This window comes from Lepus europaeus, chromosome 10 (assembly GCF_033115175.1).
Source record: "Lepus europaeus isolate LE1 chromosome 10, mLepTim1.pri, whole genome shotgun sequence".
Classification (NCBI taxonomy): domain Eukaryota; kingdom Metazoa; phylum Chordata; class Mammalia; order Lagomorpha; family Leporidae; genus Lepus; species Lepus europaeus.
In genome coordinates, this window is record NC_084836.1 from 115,087,097 (window position 1) to 115,100,687 (window position 13,591).

At 63.1% G+C, this 13,591-nt stretch overlaps 1 protein-coding gene across 1 annotated transcript in view; it reads right to left on the reverse strand.

Moving 5' to 3' along the window:
• The window catches only part of UBE2V1 (ubiquitin conjugating enzyme E2 V1), a 30,236-nt gene extending 24,296 nt beyond the window's left edge, over positions 1 to 5,940 (reverse strand). The window contains exon 1 of the mRNA XM_062204349.1: positions 5,871 to 5,940. Within this exon, the coding sequence (XP_062060333.1) occupies positions 5,871 to 5,892 (22 nt within the window). The 5' untranslated portion in view covers positions 5,893 to 5,940. The remainder of the gene's footprint in view (positions 1 to 5,870) is intronic.
• Positions 5,941 to 13,591: the final 7,651 nt, after the last annotated feature.

Below are 13,591 nucleotides of genomic sequence, written 5' to 3' on the forward strand. Positions count from 1 at the left end.
ACTCTCCCGGCTAAATATAAACCCACAAGTCAGCAGCTGCAGGATGTTACAAAGAAAGGATGAAGCCAAGCTGAACACGCGTGACTCGGTATGTCTAACACCACGTAAAACACCTATGTGGTGACTTGAAAACCCGCAACGTAGGGAAGTGTGTGTGATGCAAACAGGATTTTCAAGTCCTTTAAACATCACCTGGGGGAAAACTTGGCCACCAAGCAGCGGCGATCACAGCACATCAGACTGGGAACACCTTGCCTGGCCAAGGTCTTGACTTAAAGTGACAGAGCCTCACAGGTCCAGTTACAGCTGGCTCGGGCGCCCATCCAGAGAAGACAAGAACGGAGCTAAGAATCTGTGCTGCCCGGAAGGGATGACGGGAGTCAAGTCCCTGAAAGCTGCACGCAAAGTCAAGTGCCAGGACGGAGTCGGGGCACCCAGCTCCTCGGGCTACCTTGCTGGTCCCTGCCAGTGGTGGTGCCCAGGCCCTGGCAACTTGCTGAAACGGCCCCGACCCTGGGAATCCTGAATGTGGGCCTGCGAGGGTGGGCCCTCGGTCCGGCACGCCCCCCGGTGACTGGTGGCACCGCGCGGGCCTCACTCTCAGGGACAGACACAGTGGCAAGCCACCACACTTCAGTCAGACAATGTGACCACCATTAGCCGGGACTGCCAGGAGTGGAGACGAGGGATAAGCTGGGGAAAGGGCGGGCCCAGCAATGCCGCGAGGATGCGCCTCTACCAGGACCTCACCAGGACAAGAGCTCGCCCCTGAGAAACCACACAGCCACTGCGCCCTCCAGCACGGTTCCTCTGCCTGTGACAGATCAATGTGTTCGGCTACCTCACATGGGACTCCGGACTGACTCACTGCAATACTGAGCACCACCCAGCGAGCACCCACCAGTACTTCAGGAATCGTGCTGGGTGCTAGACACTGGTCCAGAAGCTAGTGAAAAGGCACAGAAAACCAGGAGAGGCAAACATACCAGGAAAACAACGCTAAAAAGAGAACAAAACGGAGCTGTGACAGTCACTAAGATGACCACACTGACGGCATGGTCCGGCCTGGCCTTTCTGGGAACTGCGACAGCAGCTAGGCACACACAGACCCAGGGACAGGTTCCCAGGGCAGGAGAGAGAGCATCGGGGTGGACATTCCGCCGCATGAGACCAGGGAAAGCAGCTTTTTTTTTTTTAAGATTTATCTGAAAGGCACAGTGACAGAGAGAGAGAGAGAGAGAGCGCGCGAGCACCTCATGCGACAGGGATGGGCTAGGCTGAAGCCAGGTTCCTCGAACTCCAGCCAGGTCTCCCCCTGCGGGTGGCAGGAACCCAGGCCCTTGGGCCGTTTCTCTTTGCTGCCTCCCAGGAGCATCGGCAGGAAGCTGGGTTGGAAGCAGAGCAGCCCACGAACTTGAGATGCAAGCGTCCCAAGCAGCACCACACCCACCCAAGACACTGGCCAAGCACAGAGGGAGGGGCTCTCTGCAGGGGAGGGGCAGTTTCCATTTTGTGTCTGGAAATGATCTCTCTGCCTCCTGCATACAGGATGGGCTGGGAAGGGGCAAAGCTGGAAGCAGGAGGTCGTCTGGGCCAGAGGAGGAGAGCCTCGGCTAGAGGAGACGACAGTGCAGCCGGAGAGGAGGGCTTGGCCCGTATCCCATAGTTACACCTGTGGCCGAAGACTGGAGGGGCAGTCCCACCTCCCGGCAATGAACTACGGACAAGGCAGAGGTCAGCAGACGCGCCGATGGTGGGAGAAGCTGGAGGTGCCCAGCGGGGGGAACCAGCAACGGGGCTGAAGAATGCGATGCTGGCCAAGAGCGTCTGTCCTGGCTCTGTGAAGTCAGGCCAGCCTGCTTCTCTACCTTCACGGCAGACACTTCCCTCAAAGGCTTGTGTGGGAAGTGAGATAATGACCTTCACAGAACGTCTAGCACACAGCAAGCCCAGGAAGCCCCAGTGGGGGCGGGCACGGCGGTGCAGCCAATCAGACCCCTGCCTGTGACAGCTCAAGTCCTGACCCAGCTCCCTAACACGCCTGGCGAAGCAGCAGCAGACGGCCCAAGTAACTGGGCCCCTGCACACACGCTGGAGACCGGATGGAGTTCCTGGCCCAGCCTCAGCTACTGCGGCTATTTGGGGAGTGAACCAGTAGGTGGAAAAACTTTCTGTCACTCTGGCTTAAAAAAAAAAAAAAAAAAAAAAAGCCTAAGGGCCTGCATATAAATGAAGACTCCTATCCAACAGGAGAGGCCCCAAGGCCAACAGGTGTGAGTTAGTGTGAGGCACAGACAGAGCTGTGTGTGTGTGCGTGGGGGGGGGTATTTGCACGTCCGTCCTGCACCGGGGTACCTGCAGACAGAGCTGTGTGTGTGTGTGTGTGTGGGGGGGTATTTGCACGTCCATCCTGCACAGACAGAGCTGTGGGGGGGGGGGTATCTGCACATCCGTCCTGCACCGGGGTGCCTGCACAGAGCTGTGTGTGTGTGTGGGGGGGTATCTGCACGTCCGTCCTGCACAGATAGAGCTGTGGGGGGGTGGTATCTGCACGTCCATCCTGCACGGGGTGCCTGGGCTCCAGTTCTATTCCAGTCTCCTGCTCATGCACACCTTGGGAGCAGCAGCAATGGCTCAAGTACCTGAGTCCCTGCCACCCACACGGGAGACCCTGATGGAGCTCCAGGCCCCTGGCTTCCACCGGGCCCTCCCAGCTGTTGCCAGCAACTGGGGGGTGAACCAGTGGAGGGAAGATCTGTGCAGATACATAAAACTCCCTCTCGTCAGCCAGCACAAGTGCAGACCCTTCTCTCCGAGACCAAACACCCAGCCCAGGAAGAACACAAGCCCACCCACGCCTTTTCCATTTCTGTGCTGGGGAGGGGAGGAGGCCAAGTCTGGCACCACCTCCCCTCCTCGGGCAGCTTGGGCTCCTGCCTCACACACCAGCCCTAGATCGCTGCTCCTCACGGGAAAGTGACCGCCATGAGAGTCACGTCGTCACCAGCGGGCGCTCTGAGCGTTGCCGCGGCCACCAAACACCACTCACTCTCTGCATTCCTCATCAAGCCACCATGGGGGCAATTCAGTGGGATGTGCGTGTGTGCGTGCGACAGACAGCGCAAGGGCGTGGGGAGGGCGGCAGGGGGCTCCATGGTTACCGTGAAGGGACCATGGTGGAAGGTCACACTGGCAGAGCCTTCAAGAACAAGCTGCTACCAGTCCCTGGCCGACACGGAACGCGGCCGTTTGGCTCGCAGGGCCCAGGTCCTACGGCGGGCACTGAGCCACAGGGGGAGACAGGCGGGAAGTGAGGCCAGCTACACTAAGGCACGCGGGGTCCCCACCCCCCACCTCTCCGGGAGGAGGACTCAGCCTCCATGGGCCGTGCAGCGAAATCTTCCCAGGCCGGCCGTGCGCATGAGGCCACCCTAACGTCCGCACACTTAGACCCAGTCCTGTGGTCCTCGGGTTCCGGTCAAGCACCAGGAAGTGGGGCGAGGAAGGCCCAGGCAGCCAAGGCCTTCCACGGTCCCACGCTAAGATCCACGCAGAATCTCACAGGCAGAACCACGGAAGTGGGGAGGTCACGGCCCAGTGGTGAAAGCAGTGACCACAAAACACCAGGTTCAGCCCATACGGGAACTGGAAGGCTTCACGGTTGTCCCCAGGCAACCAACACACAGGAATCCACAGGCTGCTCTAAACCCACTAAAAAAGGCCCCAGGGCCCCGACCACACCTGAAGACTTCTGGCTGGAAAGCAGGGGCCTGGACATCTATTTTCATGTAGCCCAGTTAAGTCCCCTTAGCGTTCTTCGGGCTCTCGCTGTGCCCAGGGCACAGGTCAGATCTCGCCACTCCCTGTCCACCTCGGCACTCATCCAACAGCTACCGAACACCTGCTCCAAGCGATGCCGGTTCCCTGGCTTCGCTTCACACCTGCCGCACTGCGAAGCCACTTCCCCACCTCAGCCACCCAAGGGGCCCGCCCGTGCACCGAGGGTTCAGCCCTCGGTGGGCCAATGCCAATGCCGCCTCGCCTGGCCACTCCCCAGACGCCCCCTCCGCGGCACTTCTGGCGACCTGCAATCGCCCAAATTATTTACTCCCTGGCTAGAAAGGAGGCTCCCAGGGCAGGGGCTGGGTCCGCCTCCTGTGCCGCTCACAAGGGGCCCCCAACGGGCCCTCAGTGAACATCGCTGGACAGACAGACACCAGGGCCTAGGGAGGCTCAGTCCAGCGCCCCGCAGAGCCTGTAGTCTTATCTGAGCCACAGCAGCCAGGGCGCACCCTCAACCGGCAGGGCCTCCACAGCTGGCATTCAGGAGCTGTTAAACCGGACTGCAGGGAGCTAATCTCCAGGCTGAGCTGCGACAGCACAGCACGGCAGGGGTGTGATTCTGGTGAGAAGTTCCCCGGCAGTCATGGCTGACTCAACCTCTCTCCTGGGAGTGCCCAGCAGTGTCCCGCACGGGGGGCTGCAGGAGACCCCAGGGCTCTCAGTGAGGAGGCAGAGCCTGGGGGGGGGGGGGCGGCACTTCCCCTGCAGCCAAGTCCTCGGATTCCCACCCTGCCCACGGGGGCTCTTTGGGACACCCTGGAAAGAGGGAAGCCCCCTATCCCGTCCCAACAGCCGGAGAGCCCTGCCTGCTCCCTCCACTCACCCACCCTCACCTCTCCTGACACAGCCTCCCTGGTCCAACTCCACTGCCAGGCACTTCATCCAAAGGGGTCACCCCCCCCAAGTCCCCTGGGGGATCTCTAGCAGCGAGCGCCCACCCCATCTCCTCGAGAAGACCCGAGAGCCAACTGCAGAACGTTAAACAGGAGACAGACCCTGCAGGGGTGGAGGCTCTGGCCCATCTGGGAGTGCGGCGGGGATCCAGTCTCAAAGCCTCGGTTCTTCCCCCCACTGCCGCCCAGTGCGGGGCTTCCGAGCTGAACCCACAAACCTGGCCCTCTTCCCACAGGGAACCTGCAGGTGAGACTTCCCTCACTCGGAGCAGAGAGGTCTCCCCAAAGGAAACACCTCTGGACCCCGACCCTTCTGGGCTTCACGCAGTGCACGGGGCTGACCGCGCCCGCCCCCACCCCCACCCCCGGCGGACACTCCAGGGCTCCCACCTCACCTGCTCCTCCTCACCCAGGCCCAGGGCCTTTTCCAGCGGCCCCACGGGGCGCTTCCCTCCAGAAACCTAACTTGGGCCTGACAATGCCAGGGTCTTTTCGCCATCGGTCGCCCCAATCAGGCCCCTCTGGCACCTCCCCCCACTCGTCTAGCGAAGAGCCCATAGTCCCCCACAAGCCGCCCCCCCCTTTTAACCGACAAGGATTCCTCCAGCTCACCCATGTCCCAAACCAACGCTGGAACCCTCCCCTTACACCACGGGGGCCCCACTGCCTCCCCCCCAGGGGACTCCCGAGCGTCCCGTCCACACAGCCGGCCCAGAGCTCCCCTCTCACACCCGGACCCCCACACCCACACGGGTTCCGTCCGCCTCGGGGCGCCCTCCCATCCTCTAGGAGTCCCCTCGACACCCCCCGGAGAGCAGCCAGCCTCGCTCTGCTCCGGAGCGCCCGGGACTCGCCCACCCAGGACCCCAGCAGCGCCGCGGGGCCGGGCCCCTCACGCAGCCGGTGCAGCCTCCGGGCCCCGCCGCGCCGCCCACAGGCCCCTCCGGCCCCCACCCGTGCTTCCGGCCACCGCCTGCTCCTCCTCCCCCGTCAGGCCGCGCCAGTCGCCGCCGCGGGGCCCAGCGGTCAGAGGCGACTCGGGGATTCCGGCCTCGCTGCAAGGGCCTTTGCGGGCTCCCGCCCCCCAGCCCAAGCCCGCACTCCCCGGCCGGCCGGCCCGGCACCCCCGCTCACCCGAGCCCGTGGTGGCTGCCATCTTGCGTCGCTGGAGCTCGAAGGCCGGCCCCTTCTTCACCCCCCACCCGTCCCGGGCCCTTCTGCGCAGGCGCGCGCGCAGGCGCAGACGCCGGCGCTGACGCTCGCTCCGCCCACAGGCGCGACCCGCGCCCGGCGAGGGTTTTTTTCCTTCCTTTTCGAACAGGAAATGTCGGCCTGCGCTAGGGCCCCGCAACCCGCGAGCCTCCCCCGGCTCGGGTGCCCGGGAGGCTTTGGGGTGCTCTGTGAGGGGGTGGGCGGGTTCGTGCGGGGGCGCGGTCGTGGAAGGCGGAGGGGAAAGGAACGCCGTCTCCCTTGGGCCGTCCCCCGGCCGGTGGGCGCCTCGTCCACTGCCGCCCGGGCCAGCGGGGACGTGGAGAGGGAGCGGAGCGGCCCGGCGGCTGCTCGTGGCCGGGGCGGCCGTGGTCCCGCCGCCCCCTGGCCGTGGGCGTCCTGGGGCAGGGGAGGCATCAGCCCCTCCCTCCCCGTGTCTCCCCCGCCTGGCACCCCCTCCCCCACCCCGCGCCCCCTGCCCTCCCCGCGTCTCCCCCACCCCGCGCCCCCTCCCCGTGTCTCCTTCACATCACTCCCCTCCCCGTGTCTCCCCACCCCACCCCCTCCCCTCCCCGTGTCTCCCCCACCCAGCACCCCTCCCCTCCCCTCGTCTCCCCCACCCCGCACTCCCTCCCCGGTCTGTCTCACATCACCCCCTCCCCGTATCACCCTCACATCACTCCCCTCCCCTCCCCGTGTCTCCCCACCCCACCCCCTCCCCTCCCCGTGTCTCCCCCACCCCGCACTCCCTCCCCGTGTCTGTCTCACATCACCCCCTCCCCGTGTCTCCCCACCCCACCCCCTCCCCTCCCCGTGTCTCCCCCACCCAGCACCCCTCCCTCCCCGTGTCTCCCTCACATCACACCCCTCCCCTCCCCTCGTCTCCCCCACCCCGCACTCCCTCCCCGTGTCTGTCTCACATCACCCCCTCCCCTCCCCGTGTCTCCCCACCCCCTCCCCTCGTCTCCCCCACCCCGCGCACCCTCTCCGTGTCTCCCCCACCTCACCCCCCACCCCACCGCACCCCTGCCCTCCAGCTCATCAGTGCCCTCATTCACCCCAAGGTGGGATGATGAGGCACCGCCGTGTCGCACCCCTGGCCTAGGTGCGGGGTGAGCAGCAGGCCCCTGCCCTCGGGCTGGAGAGATCAGGCAGACACCCAGGAACCCGCTGAGGGGTTATGAATAGGAAACTGACACCAAACCGGGAGGGGGTCGCGTTCCCGGGAGCCCCCGACGGTAGGTGCAGGGACCTGGGACGTCTTTGCAGATAAACGGTAGTGAGCCCGGCAGGCAGCGCCTCCTGTACCCGCGTGCGGATGTGGGAATGGAGGTGGTGAGAGCAGGAAGCCAGCTGCAGGCTAGGGGCAAGGAGGCGGGATGCCCTCTCCAGCACGCCCAGCTCGCCCTTTTCTGGCCCAGGGCCCACTGTGTGTCTCCCCACCCCATCACCCCATCTGCTTGGCCCCCCAGCCTGGAGGACACACCCCCCCCCAGCCTCCGCCTTGCCCGTGGTCCTGCTCAGAACCCTCCGGCTAACGCCTTCAGCGGCCGCCCACTCCACCTGGGTGAAATAGACTCTGCTCCACACCGGCCCCGCCCCCCCCAGGTTCACACCTGTAAGCCACACCAGCCCCGCCCTCCCCCCCTCCCTCCCAGGTTCACACCTGTGAGCCACACCGGCCCCGCCCCCCCCAGGTTTCACACTTGAGCCACACTGGCCCCGCCCTCCCTCCCAGGTTCACACCTGTGAGCCACACCGGCCCCGCCTTCCCTCCCAGGTTCACACCTGTGAGCCACACCAGCCCCGCCCTCCCTCCCAGGTTTCACACCTGTGAGCCACACCGGCCCCGCCCTCCCTCCGGTTCACACCTGTGAGCCACACCGGCCCCGCCCCCCCAGGTTTCACACCTGTGAGCCACACCGGCCCCTCCCTCCCTCCCAGGTTTCACACCTGTGAGCCACACCGGCCCCGCCCCCCCAGGTTTCACACCTGTGAGCCACACCGGCCCCGCCCTCCCTCCCAGGTTCACACCTGTGAGCCACACGGGCCCCGCCCTCCCTCCCTCAGGTTCACACCTGTGAGCCACACCGGCCCCGCCCTCCCTCCCAGGTTCACACCTGTGAGCGCCGGAGCTGAGCCCGGCTCAAGCCAGGAGCCTGGAACTCCATCTGGGCGCCACGTGGCTGGCCAGGGCCCAGGCACCTGCGCTGTCCCCTGGGTGCTCCTTATCTGGAAGCTGGGGCGGAGCGGCACGTGGGCATCCCAGGCGACCTCTCACCCTCCGCACCCCGGGCGGCGGCAGCACCGGCTCTGGGGCCCCCATGCCACCCCTGTCTCAGCAGCCAGAGCAGCCATCGCTGGCTCTCGTGCCCGGCCTGCCTCCTCTGCTCACCGGCCACGGGCACGGCCGTGGGGAGCACGGGCAATGGCCACCGTGGGCTCTGGGCAGAGCAGCCGCCTGGGGCTCACTTCCGGAGTGGGCTTCTCCGGGCTCGAGTGCCCCTGGCTCCCCCGCTCTGCCGCGTGACCTCGAGGTAAGACGGACCCTGGACCCTGGCGGGAGCGGCCTCCCGAGGTGGCCGTGCCGGGGACAAGCGCGCGGGGCACGCAGGGGGAAGCCGGCGCGTACCCAACACCGCATCCAGCGGCTCCCACTTTAGGAAACACAAGTGAGGCTCAAGTGTTTGCTCGCACAGATTCCGCGGGAACTCCCTACAAGCGAAACCCCCAGTGCCCATTCCCTTGCGGGGTGAGTCCCCGGTGGGGCGGCCCGGGGCATGCTGGTTATTGTAGTCCCGGTGGGACGCGCAGCCCGCTGGGAGTTGTAGTGCGCCCGCACGCCCTCGGGGAGGCTCCGCCCCCTTCCCGCGCCTGCGTCGTCCGCGCTGTGTGCCGCGGTGGGGATGAGAGCCCTGCCCGACTGTTGGGGAGCGTGGAGCGGTGCGAGTTCAGAAGAAAAGGGCTTGGCGCTCCGTGCCGCCCAGGTCGGCTGTGGCGCTTGCCGAGTGGAGGGCCCCATCTGAGGTCGGAGAAGTTAGAGGGCCTTCCAGGGCCCGTGACGGGAAAGGCGACGGCTCCGTTCTGGGAGCTCCGCGCACCTGCGGGCTCCGCCGCCGGGGAGGAGGTGGCGATGAGGCGCTTGGAGCAGAGCGAGGAGGCCGAACCAGGCCGCCGCGAGGCTGGCCTGCAGCCCCGTGTGCCCGTGCGGACTGGCAGGTGTTTGCAAAGCGCCCTTCTCCTGGCCACAATGGAGAGAAAGAAAGGTTCCTCCTCCCGACAGTAGGGGGTTGTGATGGTTGGAGCTGCGGCAACGTCGTGAGACCATGAGGCACAAGCTTGAGGCCAAAAGACCGCACACTTAGGATGCCAGCACAGGGCTGGGCCTTGGGCGCTGTGGGGCTCAGCAGCTGCTCGGTGCCGGCTCCCCATCAGAGGGCCCGGGCTGGAGTCCTGCCTCTGCCTCCCCCTGTGCCTCGAGGAGTCAGCTGGCCACCCGTTGGCACGTCCTGAGGTCCTGGGTCCTGGAGTCATTTTTGTAATGTCTGCTTTTGCATCAGACTTGTGGTCGGGACGCGGGAGTGGCGGCGCGGGCTGTGAGGCACGGGCTCGGGGGCGGCAGGTGTCTTCTTAACTTAGGGGCCCCGCAGCTCCCCGGGGCAGAGGCCGGCGATGCTCAGCGCGCGGTCAGCGAGCTGCAGGTGGCGGGGCTGTTCTCACCCTCGTCGTGTCGGCTCCCAGGCCAGCGTCGCCGGCCTGAAACAGGTCGGCTGGGACTGGAACGCCGAGGTTTTCTTGGTTCGTTTTTAACAAAGGTTTATTTATTTACTTGAAAGCGTTACAACAGGACTCGGGCCATCCTCCACTGCTTTCCCAGGCCGCGGCAGCCATTTGGAAATTCGCCGTCGTCTCACCGGGCCCACCGGATTCGGTGTTTGTAAGATGCAGGTTTTCACAGACGTCTCTGACATCTGGGTGCGTCTCGGAACCAGCGACACCTTAGAGTCCATGAAATACAGTAGGAGAAGGGCAAATTACAACCGCCTATCAGATTGGCAAGGAAGCGAACACTTGGTAACACGCCGCGTTGGCGAGAGTGTGGGGAAACGGCCGCCCTCTAAGGTGCTGAGTGCTCAGACCAGCACAGGCTCCGGAAGACGACGTGGCGGCGAGTCGGCATTAAGTCACTCTCTGGCGCAGTGATCAGATTCCCAGCGTTTGACCCTTCCGGTCCACGGCCCCCAGGAGGGAAGACCTGGGTTCTCTGTTGCACGTGTGAGCGGTTTGTAACACCCTCCCCCCCCTCCAAGAACGAAAACGACCTCAGCGTGCAAGGAGGCGGGTTCAGAAAGGGCGAGGCCGGGCTCTGTGGCTGTGCAAGGGGCAGGCGGCTCTCTGAGCCTGATGGCGAGCTTGTCTCCAGACTGTGTGGGCAGGGCGCAGAGCTGGCTGCGTACCGCGCCTCTTGTGTGAGGGGCGGGGAGGCAGGGGCTGGCGCGTGGTGCCATGGGCTCAGCAGGCGCGTGCGCCCCTGCCACCCACATCAGAACGCTAGTCCCAGTCCCGGCTGCTCCACTTCCAGTCCAGCTCCCTGCTTGGGCCCCTGCACCCACGTGGGAGACCTGGAAAAAGCTCCTGGCTCCTGGCTCCTGGCTCCGGCTCAGCCCTAGCTTGCTCACTCTCGCTCGCTCTCTCTCTCTCTGACTTTCAAATAAATCTTTTTTTTTTTTTAAAGAAAAGAGTACTTGGAAATTATTTGGCTTATCTAAAAAGGGTTATGGTTGGTGCCTACAGCCCTCCGAAGAGAAGCGAGGACACAGAATGTGTGACCCGCCCAAGTCCAGCCAGGAACCTGCTTGCCCGGCATGTCACCTCCACGTCCGCCAGCAGAGAGCAGCACAAAGCTACACCAAAACCAAGCCAGCCCTGCACTGGCTGGGAGGGGCAGCAGCTGTTGGCCCGTAGACTTTTTTTTTTTTTTTTTTAAGATGTATTTATTTGGGAGGCAGAGTTACAGATAGAGGGAGAGAGAGAGGTCTTCTACCCGCTGGTTCACTCCTCAAATGGCTGCAACAGCCAGAGCTGAGCCGATCTGAAGCCGGGAGCCAGGAGCTCTTCCGGGTACTGCTTTCTCAGGCCATAGCAGAGAGCTGGATCGGAAGAGGACAGCTTGAACCTGAACCGGCGCCCATATGGGATGCCAGTGCCACAGGCAGTGGCTGTGCCGGTTATGCCCCGGCGCCTGTTAACCCGCTGTGCCACAGCGCTGGCCCCCATCACTAAATCTTTGTAAAAGATGTACTTATTTATTTGAAAGTCAGAATTAGGGAGAGAGGAGGGGAGGGGAGGATCTCGATCTTCTATCTGCCAGTTTATTCCCCAAATGACCACAACGGCCAGGGCTGAACCAGACCAAAGCCAGGAGCCGGAAGCTTCTTCCAGGTGTCCCACGTTGGGGGCCAAAACACTCGGGCCATCTGCTGCTGGTTTCCCCAGGCCGTTAGCAGGGAGCTGGATCAGAAGTGGAGCCGCCAAAATACGAAGTGGCCTCCGTATGGGACGCTGGCGCTGCGGGCAGCGGCTTTACCACAACGCCAGCCCCTCTGACTTCTCTCTACGGGGCTATGAGTCCAGCTGCCCTTTTTATTTCTGAAAGATTTATTTATATATTTGAAAGGCAGAATGACGAGAGAGGGAAAGAAACAGATCTTCCACCCACTGGCTCACTAGGTGCCTACAACAGGCAGGACCGGGCCAGGCCAAAGCCAGGAACTCCCATCTGGGTCTCCCCAGCGGGTGGCAGGGACCCAAATACGTGAGCTAACATCTGCGGCCTCCCAGGCGTGTTAGCAGGACGCTGGATCCGAAGTGAGACTTGAACCAGACTCTGATATGGGATGCGGGCCTCTGAGTGGTAGTTTAACCCACTGTGCCCAGCGGTTGTCCTGCAAGTGCTCTTGGGAGCCCGGTGTCCCGGGTCACTGCTTCCCAAGGCAGCTCCGTCTTCCCCTGTGTGCCCCCTGTTCTGAGGGTAGGCACGTTTCTCACTGGCTGCCTGCCTCCAATGGAGTAGCAGGTGCTAAAATACCAGGGCTCTAGCTCCGCCCCCAAATCCTACTGAGTCACCTGTGACCTCAGGTACGGTACAGGAGCTCCATGCCTCAGTTTCCCCACCTGTAAATAATGCAGGAGTCCGCACAGCTGCGGGGCCAGAGCCGGCTGCCCACGGGCACGAGTGAGCGTTCAGTGGACATTAACTGGCACCCTTCTGTCCTGCCCCCGGAGGCGCATGCTTGCAAGGCCCGGATCTCCCCAGTGGCCCTAACTCAAAACACACCTCGCTGTGGTGTGGACACGCAGTCTTATGTTTGTAGCTGGGAGAAGTCGGGCTCTGCCTGGACAGGCTCTCTGCCTCGGGCAAGGGGCTTGGCTTCTCTGCACTCAGGTGGAGGTTTTTTGCTGGCTCAAGGGGAAGTTTGGAAGGGCCTGGGAACAAGAAACCAAACTGCTGCCCAGCCACCATGGGGTTTTTGTAATGTGGCCCGAATGTCCTCCTGGGGACTTTCCTCCCTTCTATTGGCTTGGAAGGGGTTGGTCCAATCCCTGCCACTCTAGGTGACCAGTTGGAACACTCCACCCCCAGGCAAAGCTGATTGGTTCAGAGCTAGGCATGTGACCAAATCCTGGTCAATGAGAGCCTGCCCTGGGACTTTCACTGCACCTGCTGGGAAGGCTTTCCCCCAAGGCGATCGCTGAGCTAGTTCAATGTCAAGTCTCAGGAGAGCAACACAGGGGTCAATGCTGTAGCACCATGGATTAAGCTGCTGCTTGGGACACCACTGTCCACTATTGGAACACGGGTTTGAGTCATGACTACTCCACTACAGCACCTGGGAGAGCAGATGGCCCTAGCACTCGGGCCCCTGCCACCCGCGTGGGACACCCGGATGGAGTTCCAGGTTCCTGGCTTCAGTCATTTGGGGAGTGAATCTGTGGATCGAAGATCTCTGTCCTTCTGTCCCTCTCTCTGTCTCTCTGTCTCTCTCTCTCTCTCTCTAGCTCTGCCTTTAGAATACATACAGGCTGGCGCCACGGCTCACTAGGCTAATCCTCCGCCTGTGGCACCAGCACACCGGGTTCTAGTCCCAGTCGGGGCGCTGGATTCTGTCCCGGTTGCTCCTCTTCCAGGCCAGCTCTCTGCTGTGGCCCGGAAGGGCAGTGGAGGATGGTCCAGGTGCTTGGGCCCTGCACCCCATGGGAGACCAGGAGAGGCACCTGGCTCCTGGCTTCGGATCGGTGCAGCGCGCCGGCCATAGCAGCCATTTGGGGGGTGAAACAATGGAGGGAAGCCCTTTCTCTCTGTCTCTCTCTCTCTCACTGTCTAACTCTGCCTGTCAAAAAATTAAAAAACAAAACAAAACAAAACAAAACATACATACATACATATACTTAAAAACTCTAGTCACAAATCATAAATGTAGCTGTGAGCAAACTTTAAAGAAAATGAAGTTACAGGACTGGCACTGTGGCGTAGCAGGTAAAGCCAGTTCCCACATGGGTGCTGGTTCAAGTCCTGGCTGCCCCAGCTCTCTGCTGTGGCCTGGAAAGCAGTAGAAGATAGCCCGGGACCTTGGGCCCCTGCACCC